This window comes from Vicugna pacos, chromosome 4, assembly GCF_048564905.1.
Source record: "Vicugna pacos chromosome 4, VicPac4, whole genome shotgun sequence".
NCBI classification, from domain to species: Eukaryota; Metazoa; Chordata; class Mammalia; order Artiodactyla; family Camelidae; genus Vicugna; species Vicugna pacos.
This window is the reverse complement of record NC_132990.1, coordinates 24,407,691-24,421,562: the sequence shown is the minus strand read 5'-3', so window position 1 is coordinate 24,421,562 and position 13,872 is coordinate 24,407,691. Positions and strand designations below refer to the sequence as shown.

General features: G+C 32.8%; 1 protein-coding gene across 10 annotated transcripts in view; it reads right to left on the bottom strand.

Moving 5' to 3' along the window:
* PSIP1 (PC4 and SRSF1 interacting protein 1) overlaps positions 1-13,872 on the bottom strand; it is a 39,929-nt gene that overhangs the window by 2,338 nt on the left and 23,719 nt on the right. For 2 of the 10 annotated variants that reach the window (XR_012071929.1, XR_012071930.1), the window contains exons 9-17: positions 10,134-10,362; positions 9,102-9,220; positions 6,294-6,349; positions 5,493-5,563; positions 5,176-5,277; positions 4,851-5,064; positions 3,310-3,421; positions 2,399-2,494; positions 252-296 (exon numbers count right to left, since the gene is read on the bottom strand). Coding sequence is in view for 7 of the 10 variants with exons in the window: in XM_072959392.1 (XP_072815493.1) it covers positions 2,434-2,494; positions 3,310-3,421; positions 4,851-5,064; positions 5,176-5,277; positions 5,493-5,563; positions 6,294-6,349; positions 9,102-9,220; positions 10,134-10,362 (964 nt within the window). In the remaining 3 variants the exon portion in view is untranslated. Of the gene's footprint in view, positions 1-251; positions 300-881; positions 2,495-3,309; positions 3,422-4,850; positions 5,065-5,175; positions 5,278-5,492; positions 5,564-6,293; positions 6,350-7,103; positions 7,786-9,101; positions 9,221-10,133; positions 10,363-13,872 lie in introns of those variants that run through there. The other 8 variants (XM_072959392.1, XM_072959391.1, XR_012071931.1 and 5 more) reach the window with 7 other exon arrangements.

Below are 13,872 nucleotides of genomic sequence, written 5' to 3'. Positions count from 1 at the left end.
AAGTAAGTTGTGTTAGTGAAGCCCTCACAGAGCCTTGTAAAAGCCTTTGCTCTTGTACAGGATTAGATGGCAGACCTCATCTTGACCTGACTTCTTGAACGAGGTAAGTGTGTGTGGGTACACTACAATCGATGTTATGAGCAAAAACTCGATAAAATCTAAGGATATAATAGCAAATATAAGGCTTAAGGTACTCCAGTCAAGCTGTTTGCACAAAGTCCCATTCAGGTTCTCCAATTTAAATGATATACCTGAAATTTCTCCACAGTAGCTGAGAAAACATGCAACAGTTGATTCTACTGGGTCATGCATAGCATTATCCGATGGTTAAAAAAATCAGGAGAAAAAATAAAGATATTACTTATACATACAAAAAGTATGCTGGAGGGGAGTCTAGGCATCTCATTTACAGTATCTCTTATTGACTTATTCAGCTAATGGAATTTTAACCAAATACAAATTTAAATTGTGCTAGAGCTCCTGAAAATTTATAATTGTTTATATGACTTCTTCTTAAGCATTCTGAGTGGTAGTTATCTGAGAATTAACTTATGACCAAAAGAAATTTCTTGAAATGAGGGTAAAGAAAAGCCAACTGTGTTTTAAGACTACATAAATCAACTGGCTAGAGCAAGGTCAGCCCATAAATTATCAGAATGCTATTTATTATGTCTCTCTCCCCAGTATGTAAACTAAATACAGCCTGTGGTTTCTTGGTTAAACTATGTAACATTTCCTTTATTTTTGTCATTTTGAGCTTAGATTTTAGTAACCGTGTGTCCCCAAATACAATTTCTATGACCAAATTATACGCTCTTGGAAGCAAATCCAGAATTCTATCATACTACTGTAAATGGCAAATAAGTAATTTACTAGTAGAGTTTGATAGAAAAATTCTTTAATCAAAACAAGTTTACATGTTGATACTTATGGCTTAACTAGAATAAATCTGTCCAAATTTAAATTGTATTAAGGACCAAACAGATATAATGTAATAGCAAGAGTTCCCTCAAAACAGTGGGTCCTAGTTCCATTGTAAGACCTCTCAAAAGCAAAACTCCAGTTACTGAAATAATTCAAACTTTTCATCTATGGTGAAAACAATTACCCGAGAGATCAAAGCATACAATGCATGTCACATGCAAACACTGGTATTAAGCCTTTCCCCCATATTTATAGTTACCAAACATGAGAAGTATCTTTAAGCTATTGCAAACCACCAACTGACCTAATGTTCAAAATATCTTAGAAATGCTATCTGTAAGTTACCCTTAAACTGTGTTAACCTTGGTTCACCCTGATTAAGTCCGTAACATGAATACACAGACAACTCCTTTACTTTTGTCTACTGCCTCAGAGTAACTAGTGTTTCCACTTTTTGCAATCCTGTCACATGTATGACATAGAAATAAAAATTCCCTTCTGATACAGCCAAGTTTTCAAATAGGTTAGTTTCCTTATATATTTACTTTTATTTACTGCAAACGCATCATGGATTGCTATTTTTCCAATTAAAAAAATACTTAGTGACTTCTTTAATGAGTGTGACTTTTTAAAAAATTCAGAAACTTGAGACATTTCGCAAAAATAAACTTTTATCATTTAGGTTTCAGTTTCAGCTACTAGTGCCTGTAAAGGATCTTAAATGGTTGGACCCTAAAGCCAGATTCATTTCTATATATATACACACACACTCCTGCTTACTGCAGGAAAGTCATGTGACTTCACTGAATTCCCAGCCACAAAACTAAATCGCCTTCAAAAGTTAACATGAGTTTTGTACCTCCTAGAATTGTCAGTTCAATGTCAGTTGGATATCTAGTTGTCATACAAAAAGACATTACAGACCACACACATTATTACAAAGCAGCAGGATAATGCAGCACAAGGTAGACTGTGAGATTAAAATTAACTTTTGATAAAAGGGGGGAGTGAGCACTTGTATAGAAGTAACATTTTATCTACCATAAAAATGTGTAACTTCTACAAAACCCACAAACAGTGAAAAGACAGTCTGGTAAATCCAAGATTTGTAAAAACTATGCACAAAACCCATGGTATTTGGGAAAAGAGGAAAGGTTTATACAAGTAGCAATTTTAAAAATCTAACCTTTTTCTACTATCAATGCACATTAACGTACACACACTAATTGAAAATATACTACAACCAATGTCTGGAAAAGCAGTTTAACATTTCCTAAATGGACTTTCCCTCACATTTACTGTATAATGTAGCTGTTAATACTGCACAAGTACAATTAGCAATAATGTTTACTCATTTTTAAACAAAGATAAAGGGATTTCTCCCTCAAAACAAGTTTTAAACATCAAAACCTATGCTTATAAAAATTTAAAACTTTCAGCAGTCTAAATATTTCAAATGAAAACCATTACAAACTTCTCAAATGTTCTTTATATTCCAGGTATGTCAACCTAGTTATCTAGTGCAGAATCCTTCAGAGATATTTCAGTCTCTTTCTCTTCACTGGATGGCCTAAAGAAAGGGGGGAAAGAAAGGTGTGACAACCGGGATTAGGGGCTTTTTCCCTCAGGAGAGAAAAGATTAAATCTGTGCGCTGTTTTAAAAATCACCAAAATAATTTTTTTTTAAATCTTGACTTAATTGTTCTTTTTTTTCCCCCCAAAATTTAATTTTACCATGTTATGTCTTCTTTCCAAAGTAATATGCAGATCAAGCAAAGTACAACTCAGGGAAGCATCATGGCCCAGGCCATTTTCCATCATTTCCAGCTTTAAAATGAATTCTCTTTAAATGAACATCTTTTATCTGTGATACCAACACGTTATAAACCTTAAGCAGAGGGAATAATATACACACAGACAAGATTTCCCTGAATTTCAGAATTAGAAGGGATGCTTGATTCCAAGTCCTGATTCAAACAGCAGAACAAACCAAGATTTGTACAACTGTGATTCCATAGCTAGTTATCTTAGAGTGGTATTTATAATACAACATTCCCTATGATTCTAGGTCTAATTTCTATATTCTGTCAAAATTCAGGAAACAACAGATATGAGTCATTATTTAAGGTCAGTCAATGAAAGAAGTCCAAAGAATAGTTATTTTTTTTAAACTGGATTCCTGCCTAGCTCTGTTCCCTTGAATACGGTGGCATTATTAGTTGCAAGTGAAGTTTCTTTACGTTTTGGTCATTGTGATTTGCATCTTGCATCCTGAATTCAGTAACTGAGAGATGAAAATATAATCCCTTACATAAGTAAACTTGGAACAGCGATGTGATTTAAAAATTAAAACATACATTACGACCCATTAAAACATGTCCTCACTTTTTCTTACTGTTGGCCTCGTGGTTGTCTTTGCTTTCTTCATTGCTATCTCCATTATGTTGTGGTTGATTACTGTCTTGAGCATCCGATCCTCCATTTAGAGTCTTTGAACCTTGAGAAGGATTCAAGTGGGAAGACTGTTAAAGCTTCTAATATTTTAAGATATCCTCAAAGGACCCCAAAATCAAAACTAAAACATAATTCCAAAGTTTCTAACACTTACTTTAGTTTATTTGAAATTACACTGTAACCCCTTTGGGTAGACAGCCTTGAAGGAACTGGGTTACTACAAATATATCTATCCATACAAGAAGTGCATTACTAATCTGATTACTCTGCTAGTTACTGTTATCAAGACTAAAATTGGAGCATTATGATTTATTCTAGTTCTTAGAAAAAGCAATGAGAATCACAGTAAGATTTTGTATTCAAGAACAAAAAGTATAAAAAGTAGTATTTCCTAATTAACATGATTTTGTCTCCTATAAGTAAATGGTGAAGGCTTCCCTGTAAAACTTATTTCATCAACAAATCTCTAAGGAGACCTGTATCATTCCCTAATAAATAACAAAAATCCAACTCCCCCTGAACATTGGTTTCTACATTAAGCAGCTGCCACTAAGACACTTAGTACATGGAATTCCTTGTGTTACTGCACTTCGCTTTACTGTCACTTCAAAGATTCCAAGACTGCCCCCCCCCTTTTTTTAAAACAAATTGAACGTTTGTGGCAACCCAGTGTTAAGCATGTTTATCAGCACCAGTTTCCCAACAGCTTGCTCAGTTCACGTCTCTGGTCACATTTTGGTAATTCTCAAAGTATTTCAAACTTTTCCGTTGTTTGTTTGTTTCGGTGATCACTGATCTTTGACATTTACTACTATGACTCACTTAAGACTGGAGATGGTTTGTTAGCATTCTCTTAGTAACAAAGTATTTGTAAATTAAGGTGTGTACATTGGTTTTTTTGACATACTCCTGTTGCACACTTAATAGACTACAGTATAAACAACTTTTATATGCCCTGGGAGACCAAGAAATTTGTGACTCATTTTGCAGTAGTGTAGTACCAAACCTACAGTATCTTTTAGGTATACCTTTTCTGTCATAAGTGTTGGTCACATATACATCCTAAAATATTTGAAATAGCTTATCTGGAATTTGCTTCAGAATAATCTTCAGGGGTGTCAACAGAAAAACTTGAAGGGGATATAGAAGAGCAGTGATTATGTACTGATAACCACTGAAGCTGTGTGATGAGAAATTCATTTCTCTCTACTTCTGTGTAGGTTAGAAACCTTTCCTAATTTAAACGAAAAGAGAATAGCAACTACTACTACTAGCAAATACTAGTAGCATTTAACTACTGCTGATTTAAACTTGATGAAAACTTAATGATAAAAAAAATCCAGAAGCTAAGGTTGAACACTCAAAGTGCTTTATAACTTTTTCATCATTTAATATAGATAAAGTATTAATGAGATTAAATATCAAAGCCATTTTTTAAAAGTAGTCCTAGCAAACAATTTATTACCACATACCTGTTTGTTCCTTTTCTAGCTTTTTGTTTGGCCCTTTCTTTCCTTGATCTTTGGTTTTATTTGCTTCCTCATGCTGTCTTTGTTCGGCAAGAGATTTATTCAGCACTTGTGTGATCACAGAATCTCCTTCACCAACCAAAAACATATTCTTAAACTTGTTATACAACATTGTAGACTTCTCCATGATAACCTGACTAACTTTGAATCGCCGTATCTGAGAAAACAAAACAGACGCTCATAATTTTCCTAATTGATTTTTTAAATGTTATTTAATAAAGTGGTGATGAGGAAGTTTTTGAAATCTGTATAACTCAACATCACTTACTTTTTTCAGTGTTGTAATCATCTCTGTGTGTTTCTGAGCTTGTTGCATTGTGACCTGAAGTGAAGCAAGCTCATCCAAGGCCTCAATACATCTGTTCACATCCTTCATAACAAAACATTAATTTCATAACTGTTAATTACCATAACCTATGTAATTATTTCTGGAGTTTACTTTTGAAATCTCAAATAACAAGGCAGTACAAAATAACCAGTAAGTCTTTTATCTCAAAATTTATACATACTTATAAAATAATGAGGAAATAAAAAATGAAGCTATAAAAGGAGCACTGTATTTTTAATAAGGTAGTAAACACTTACAAGATTATCAATTTTGAGTGAATTTTTAATTTCAGCATGTATCCTTTGAAGTCGAGAATCCATTGATGTTTCTATAAATTAAAATACGAAACACAGTAAATATGGTTTTCTAAAACCAGTATTTTTGTCTAATCTAAACAAAGTATAATGGAAAGACTTGGTAAATTTTTTTTTAATGTTCTTAGTAATCTTCCAACATTACTAAGAAGTTATCTGCCATTTTTAGTACTTGGTTCAGGAAACCAACATTCATCATGTCAGCAAAGAAACAGCATCTAGCTGCATGTTTCTAAAATAAGCAATCTGCATCCAGTAACTCCTCTATTGCAATCCTTAAACACGTGCTTCACCCTTAATGCATTTAACCAAAACTAGAAAATCTATCTGAAACCAGATTCACCAAAAATGGGAAAACATCTACCTTTTGGCAACATTATAAAAATTTGACTTCATCATATAATGAGCATTAAAATAATAAATGACTGCTTAGCAAGTTCACCTGATAATAATAATGATAATACTGATAATACAATGATATAGGGGGACAGCATACTTCACTGGTAGAGTGCATGCCATGCATGAGGTCCTGGGTTCAACTCCTAATACCTCTATTCAAATAAACACCCCCCCCCAAACAATGCAAAGTATACAGACTTAGAAAAATACACTCGTAGGATAGGAACATAAAATGACAAGTTGATTTCAAAATCCTATACATCCTAAACCTATACATGAAAAATATATAACTTCCTTTCTATGTATAATACAATTTTGTACGTCTTAGAAAGTGAAATAACTAACCTCGCTTCTTCTCCACTTTCTTAACTTCTGGCTTCTTTCCTTCATCTTTATTCTGCCTATCAAATGTTAACACAAATATTTCAAAAACATTGGAACTTTGTGACTGATTACCAAAAGCCCACAATCCCTTATGTAAACACTAAATTTTTTTTTCTTTAAAATAGTAAGTCAGTAACCCAGATCACAAGGAATAGACTTAATTTTTTAGAACTCTGCAATGCCACTTGGTATTAATTAGTATAAATATAAGCAAAACTCAAAACATGTAAAACTTAATATGCTAAAATAAATAATCTAACAATCTAATTTTTCAGTGGCATCATAAATAATTTTAACAGCTGCCCTGGTGAAAGTTTTTCCCCAAAAGGAGTGTGATAAAAGACCATTTCAGGGTCAATGGACAAACAAGCCATAGTGGGAAGAGAATGCCTATAAATGTTTCATGAATTCTACATCACAATTTTTAAAGCAGCATGTCAAAATAGACTGATTTAATTATTCCCACCATCTCCAAAAGGTGGATAACTGAAGGGTTCAAAGTTAGTTTCAAGGTTAGACTGCTGAAAGATATTACTATTATTATTAATAGGGTGGGTTTTTTCTTTTTGCCAATGTATCAAACCTAAATGACATTCACTAACATTTCCATATCATTTCACAAATGAAAAGGTACCATTTTACTGTAAATCACAAAAATAACCACTTAAAAATGAATTCTTAATAATTTCTAGTACCTTGGCTTGGAGTTTGGGCCCTATTATAATAAACCAATTGAAATAGACAAGAACAAAAAATATCTAAAAATCAGGTTTTTTTTTTTTAAAAAAACTTTATTTTAAAATTTTGGTTACAGTTTCATTTTTATTTTCTTAACAAGTCTACTGTTTAATCTCTCAGGACTAAAAAAAAACAGTTATTAATATGCTAAAGAATTAAACAACAAAGGAATGTCAAGGGAAGGGCACAACTGCCCCATTCTCTAGGGTATAGTAGCTATTCCAGTTTTACCACCTAGCTTCAAAACAAAATGAATTTTTATATTTTCTAAATGAAATAATGTACAACCACCATCTTCAGCTGAGCTTGTAACTTTCAAACACAAAGCTTCATTTTAAGCTTGGTAAAAAACTTTTAACAGGAATGATGGCCGACCTTAGTATGTAGTGTGTACCTTACAGGAAATGTTTCTTAACAATCATAACACAGTTATAATGCCATTAATGAAGTCCTCAATTTAGAATCTGGAACATTCTTCCATGAAGGGGGGGAGGGGGAAATTCAGTCCAATGAGTCTGTCTCAAGATCTTCATCTCTTGTTTGCTCCACTTGTATTCTCTTTTCAGTAACTGGATTAATGCTTTGAGCCCAAAATGAGATATATTTTTTATTACTGTAGATTACATGTTGTTTGGCTGGGAATACAATACAATAAACTTTATTTTGCATAATGCATTTCATACAAGCTGCATCTGAAATGCTTTACAGAGCAAAACTGTCCAAGTACAAAGTTTTGTAATAACAGGAGAAGGAAAGAAAACACAAATATTAGAATCTGAGAAAGTTACATTCGGAGGACATTCAAAAAGAAATTGAAACACATAAAGATTAACTTTGAGATACTGAAGAAGGGTTGGGCTAAATTTACTAAGCAACAACTAATTTTATATACTAATTTTGGGAGCACAATAATGTTAAAAGCAACGAACAGTCCAACAACTTTTCAGGGAAAAGACAGAGAAGGATAGGTAACAAAAAATAACTTTAGTATTTACATAAATGGTCAAAGCCTAACAGATTAGAGGGAGTAACATTTCTGAGCATTAGATCAATTTTTAAATTACTCCCTCAAGCAGCTTAAACTGCTTATATATCCTCCAAAAAATTAAGAAAGCAGATGGTCAAACACTATAGTTATCAAGAAAGACTTTCAGCTTACAGATGTATTAAAGGAAAAGTACAAAATTATTTAAGAATAGCTTTAAGAACTTCCACTGTTTATCATTAAGTTTGTCTTAGTGATCTAGAGCATATTTTAAAAATCACCTCTTCACTAAAACAAAAAACAAAGTTTAGTCAGAATAATGCAAGACGCTTCAGAGAGAGAAACGCTTTTCAGAGAGAACTCAGAAGTGACAGTCTAAAGATAACTAGGAAAACAAATATAATAAACACATGAAGCCTAATCATCATTGCCACTGCTATTTTCCTTCTAATAAAGTTATTTTATAGAATAAAATTAAAAGGGAAAGAAATTCCCCATGGTATTTATTGTCTCCAAGTATCAACACTCGCTAGTTGAACTTGATTTATACTGCACACGTCTAATGCAAACCCTATCAGCCTTTAGATTTACTTCTACTGGCTTCTTGGGTTTCCAACTGTGCTTCTGTTATTTTTGCTGGTCTTCAGGGGGAGGCCTGCTGCTGGTATGACAAATACGAGTATGTCTTTCATTCTTTAACCACTAATTTATTTTCATCTTTCTGCATTTAATATTATACAAGTAAATAGTAGAGGATAAGAATATTTTCCACAAAGCCACTAACAGTTAAACCCTATCTGCACTTTCCATTTAAATTAAAAATAATTCACAGGGTGATTATCTCAGTGAATTTCATCCTCTTCACTCAGAAGAAAAATGAAGCCTGACACATGATTATCATCATGTACTGAAGACATTTTTCTAACACATGGAAAAAGTCACTTCCTTAAAAGGCTTCATAAAGTCTGGAAAATGAGATTCTATTGTCTAAAAATTTCATGCCAGCTTAAAAAAGAAATCAAAATTTAGAATAAAAAGATACTTACTGCTCAGTTTCCATTTGTTCCTCTTGCTTGCGTTTTCTATCTGCTGCGTCTTTCTCATGTTGGCCTTTCACCATATTCCTTCTATGAGCAGTCTGAAAGTTTCTTCCACCTTTTCTCTTCTGTTTTATTAGAGAATTAGGATGGTTTTAATTAACTATCTAGTCAGTGACTAATGCTTCTTTGATTATAACCTTGGGAGAAAAGCAGCAACTAACTTTCTTAAGGGAAAAATACTTAAACTACTAATTAAAAAAAAAAAAACACCTCAGAATCACACATGTCGTTGCTATCTAAATTTAACTTTCCCCTTGATGATTCTGAGATAACCTATTTAGGATAACGCTATAGGAATGATAATCCTTCAGTTAAAATGACGTACATCAGGCTATTTGCTTCTACACTATGATTTTTGACTTCAGTAACTATTTTCTGACCAGTACAATGTTCGACCTACTGAATTTAAAGTTTCTGGCCTCTGACGTAATCATCAATTCGATAAATGAAAGACCTACGCGACCTGTATAGGTTTCCAAGGCCATACACGAAACTTGCATTTTATATGGAAAGCAATGTATATCTTTAATGAAATTCCAGAACAACTGTGGCATCCAAATAAAGCACCACTAATAAAATGTACACTGAATAGGCCTTAAGTGTTAAGAATCTCATTGAAGTAAACAATAAAAACCTACGTATAAATGTAGATTTTTCACTGGTCACATTCTATCTAGCTTAATTCTCTACTTTCCTACCTTTTCTAGGTAAGTGGGGTTATTGGAAGTTTATCATGCAACATTTAATTTCAGTATCATAATTATGAAAAGCTAAGATAGAATGTACAATAAAGTTTCAAATACGCTTTTTAACACAGCTAATTAAAGTTTATTGAGAAAGGTAAAGAAATTCATTTTAGCTGTTAATCACATTTATGGCCTTTCATAAAGATAATGAAACTTTGCTAGACAAAGATTAAGAACTACATAGGAAACTAAAAATGGAACAGACATTTTATTTGATACATAAACATTCTACCTTTTCACCTTCTTGATCATCTCCTTCCTCTTCAGAATCAGAGGTTGAAGTAACCCCTGTTTTAGCTAAATTTTTCCTTTTTGATTCAACTTCTTTCTTCCCCTCTTTTTTATCTGGCTCTTTTCTTGGCTTATCTTCTTCCTTCTGGCCCTCTTCATCCTTTTTAGGCTGCTTTTTAGGTTGTTTTTCCTCTTGCCCCTTTTTCTTACTTTTGTCTTCTTCAGTTACCCTATTTCACAAGTAAAACAATGAAAAATGGACTTTTATGTATCATTAATATTTGTCACTCAACCATACTCTCCAAGTTAATCAAATAAGTATTTTGGGTAACAATAAGCTATATGTAATTTTTTATTTAAAAACATATTTTAAATATCTTTAAGTAAAATATAATGGAGTATAATTATCAATCAATCATAAAAGAAAAAAAATCTTTTTAGTATAAGTTAGAAGATACAAAAATTATAATAGCATTAGAGTAATAGGAAAGTGATTTCCTCCTTTGTTTTCCAAGTTTTTTGTAACGTGACTCATTCACTTTAAAAATCATATTGAGTACTCTTATATGCCAAGGTACTATTCTTGACTCTGGGGAACAGCACTATGTAAGATGTGTGAGATCCCCAGATTTTACAGAACTCATATTCTACATAACTGTAAGAATAAATTATGTTTAAGAAGTAGCCATGCTGGGAAAAATACAGTTGCAGAAGCGAACTGTATATGGTGAAGTATGGTCATTTTAAAATTTAAAGAAATATTCTTTGCAACATAAAAGACTCCCAACTTATGCATATAATGGTAAACTATATGGCCAATTAAGCGTAATATTAAACAGTGTTCAAGGAATTTCACTGAGATTTTCACATATTATACAATTACATAATGGATATGAAAGCTGGACAGGACCCCAGATCACTCAGTCCAGCCCATTCTATTTGACAAGCAAGAAAATGATGGTGCAAAACGTCAAATAGCCCATTATCTCAATTCCAAATCTATTGACCTCCTACCAGACAACTGCTTCCTTGAACTCTTAAGACATTAAAATGGAAGAGAAAAAAACACTTTTTATCTCTTTAGAAAATTTTTGTCGCATAACTATCACTGGCTATGTTTATTTTCAAATGTACATGGCTTTCATCCTTTACTATTAATCAATGGAAGAAAAAGCATCAAGTAAAATTTAACTTTCTTCAGTACTTCCACAAGTATAAATATTTTGATAATGATCAATTTCATGGAGATGGGAATAGAGAATCAAATAAAAGGCACTTCCATGGCTCTTAATAGATACTGACCAACTGCTTCCCCCAAAATGTTACCTCCTACAGAAGGAAACAGATATCAAAAATAAAAATATCCCACACAGCAAATCTGCTTCTAGCGAAGTATTCTAACCAATATATTTGCACATGTACAAAACAACAGATGACTATGACTCTCAAAAAAATGTATCCATACATGTGATAAACTTTGAGAATTATGATACATACACAGTAAAATACCATGCAGCTGCTTTTCTTTTTGAAAGGTAGATTTTAAAATGTATCATAAGGTCTTAAGAAATGGAATTATTATTTCAAAGTTTTTAAAATAGTATTAAAGCAGAGAACATCCATAAACGTTAACTATCACAGCATGCTACACACGTCTTTTTCCTAATGGTCCTTCTTACCATCTGCTATGAAAAACAGATTTAACTGCTTAGAAATTTGGTAAAAAAAAAAAATTTTTAAAGGTCAAGATCCAATTGGAAACATTAAAAGACTACAGAAAACTATAAATACATGTTAATATAAGCAAAAATTATTGTAAACACAACCCAGTATCTCAGTGGCTTATAACAAATATTTTTACTTTACACGAGGATTATGAGATGGTTTCAGCTCTTCTGGACTCTATTCCACTGTCTTATCATTTCAGGACCCATTGCAAAAAAGCTGTCACTAGTATATACATGCTATTCTCATGGTGGAGGGCATAAGTTTCAAAAGGGCTTATATAGGTTTGCTGTGTACTCTGAGTATTTTTCCAGATACAAAGCTGAGAGTAGCTGTAATAGCCAATGCACAGCCTACATATAGCATGAATGAGAAATAAATATTCTAAGCTATTGCTATTTCGGGGTTGTCCATCACCAAACCTAAAAAAATGTGACACTTGTTTTGAAATGCTAATATACAATGAGTAAAACTGTCATCTGTGATAACTGGAAAGAAAACTTATTCAGTGACCTTGTGGCTTTGGGCGAAGAGGTTTCAAGATAGAATATTGTCATCTTGAGTTGGTTATATCAAAATAAATTTGATAGGGTACTTCAAGAAAGAGGTGAATTCAAAAAATAATACGATGACAAAGGAAGGAGGAAAAAAATTCCATATATTTCACTGTTGAAAGTCACTTCCATCCTGTGAAAGATTTTCAAATTCAGACAAAGGCTGGGGTCAAAAATCCAATCAAGGGTATAAGCTGCTAGCCTTTCCTTAAGAATTCAAATTGTACTACTTGATCCTTCTGACAGACAAATGATTCTAGGGAAAAGAAATTAGGGAGTGGGTTTTTCAGGAAAACCTATAAACTCAAAGTACTTTTAGTTAAGTATAGAGAGATAAGCATGTCTGGAGAAGTCTTATGAGTGAGACCATAGCACATGAAGCTAACAAGAATGAAACACACATACACACTAAGTATTATTACAACCCAAAGTGACACCAGCCTACATTAAGAGAAAGTAATGGAGATCTGAAAAGGAAACTTGGACCCAACTCCCGAAAGTATGAAAGCAGACTGAGAAAACTGCTCAGCTAATAAGGAGAGTTATACTCTTCAATGCAACTGAGATGATACTGACAAAGTGGAGAACTCTCAGAGGAATCAGTCAAAAGCCATGGAGAGAAACAGACTAGGCATATACTCTCAAGGGAAAACTAGGACATACCTAACCAAAGGGAACATTCCTTTTATCTAAAACAGGGATCTCAATATTTTCCCAACAGTATCTCTTATTTCTTAGGAAACAATGACTGTTGTGTGCCTCTTAATCTCCTCCTTGGGAATATTCATTGTGGTTTCCTATCCCAGATCTATGTGCATATATAAAGGGGCAAGGGGAGCAGATAACGTGTTCCTAAGTTTCTAATTTAAGACCTTATGCTGATCATGAAATCCTAGACTTTATGCCTGATTCCTTGATTAGAGAAGACATCTTAGGGAGGGGTGAGGGAGCTTTATTTGGTATGTTTAAAAACATAAACTCACCTGCATGAACCCAATTTCTTAATTTCACAATAGTAGTTAAAACCATGTTGTAATTTTGTGCCACTGTTTTTGAGAATATTTAAACAGCTAGCTTGGCAGTAAAATAAAACTCTTTAAACATATATTGGTTAAAAAGTACCACCACTCTAGTGTTCTCTAACTAAAATTTCCTATAAAATGTTTTCATTCAAAACATTGTAAATCCATTCTTAAATGACATACTCCCTTGAGCCTTTCCTATAAAATCTTCAAAAACAGAACCTACAAAGTTTTGCCCTGTGTAAATATGCCTTTCTTCTGGAGAAGCTTCTACCCAAAAAAGCCAACATAAACAAGATCCATAACGGAAAAGAAAGGTGGCAAGGAAAAAACTGATTATTTTGTTGATTACCAATGTAGTTACCATTCCAAAATGATTTAAATAAGATTATTTTACAAAAATAACTTTAGTGTTATTTTTAAATAAAGATTATTCTGG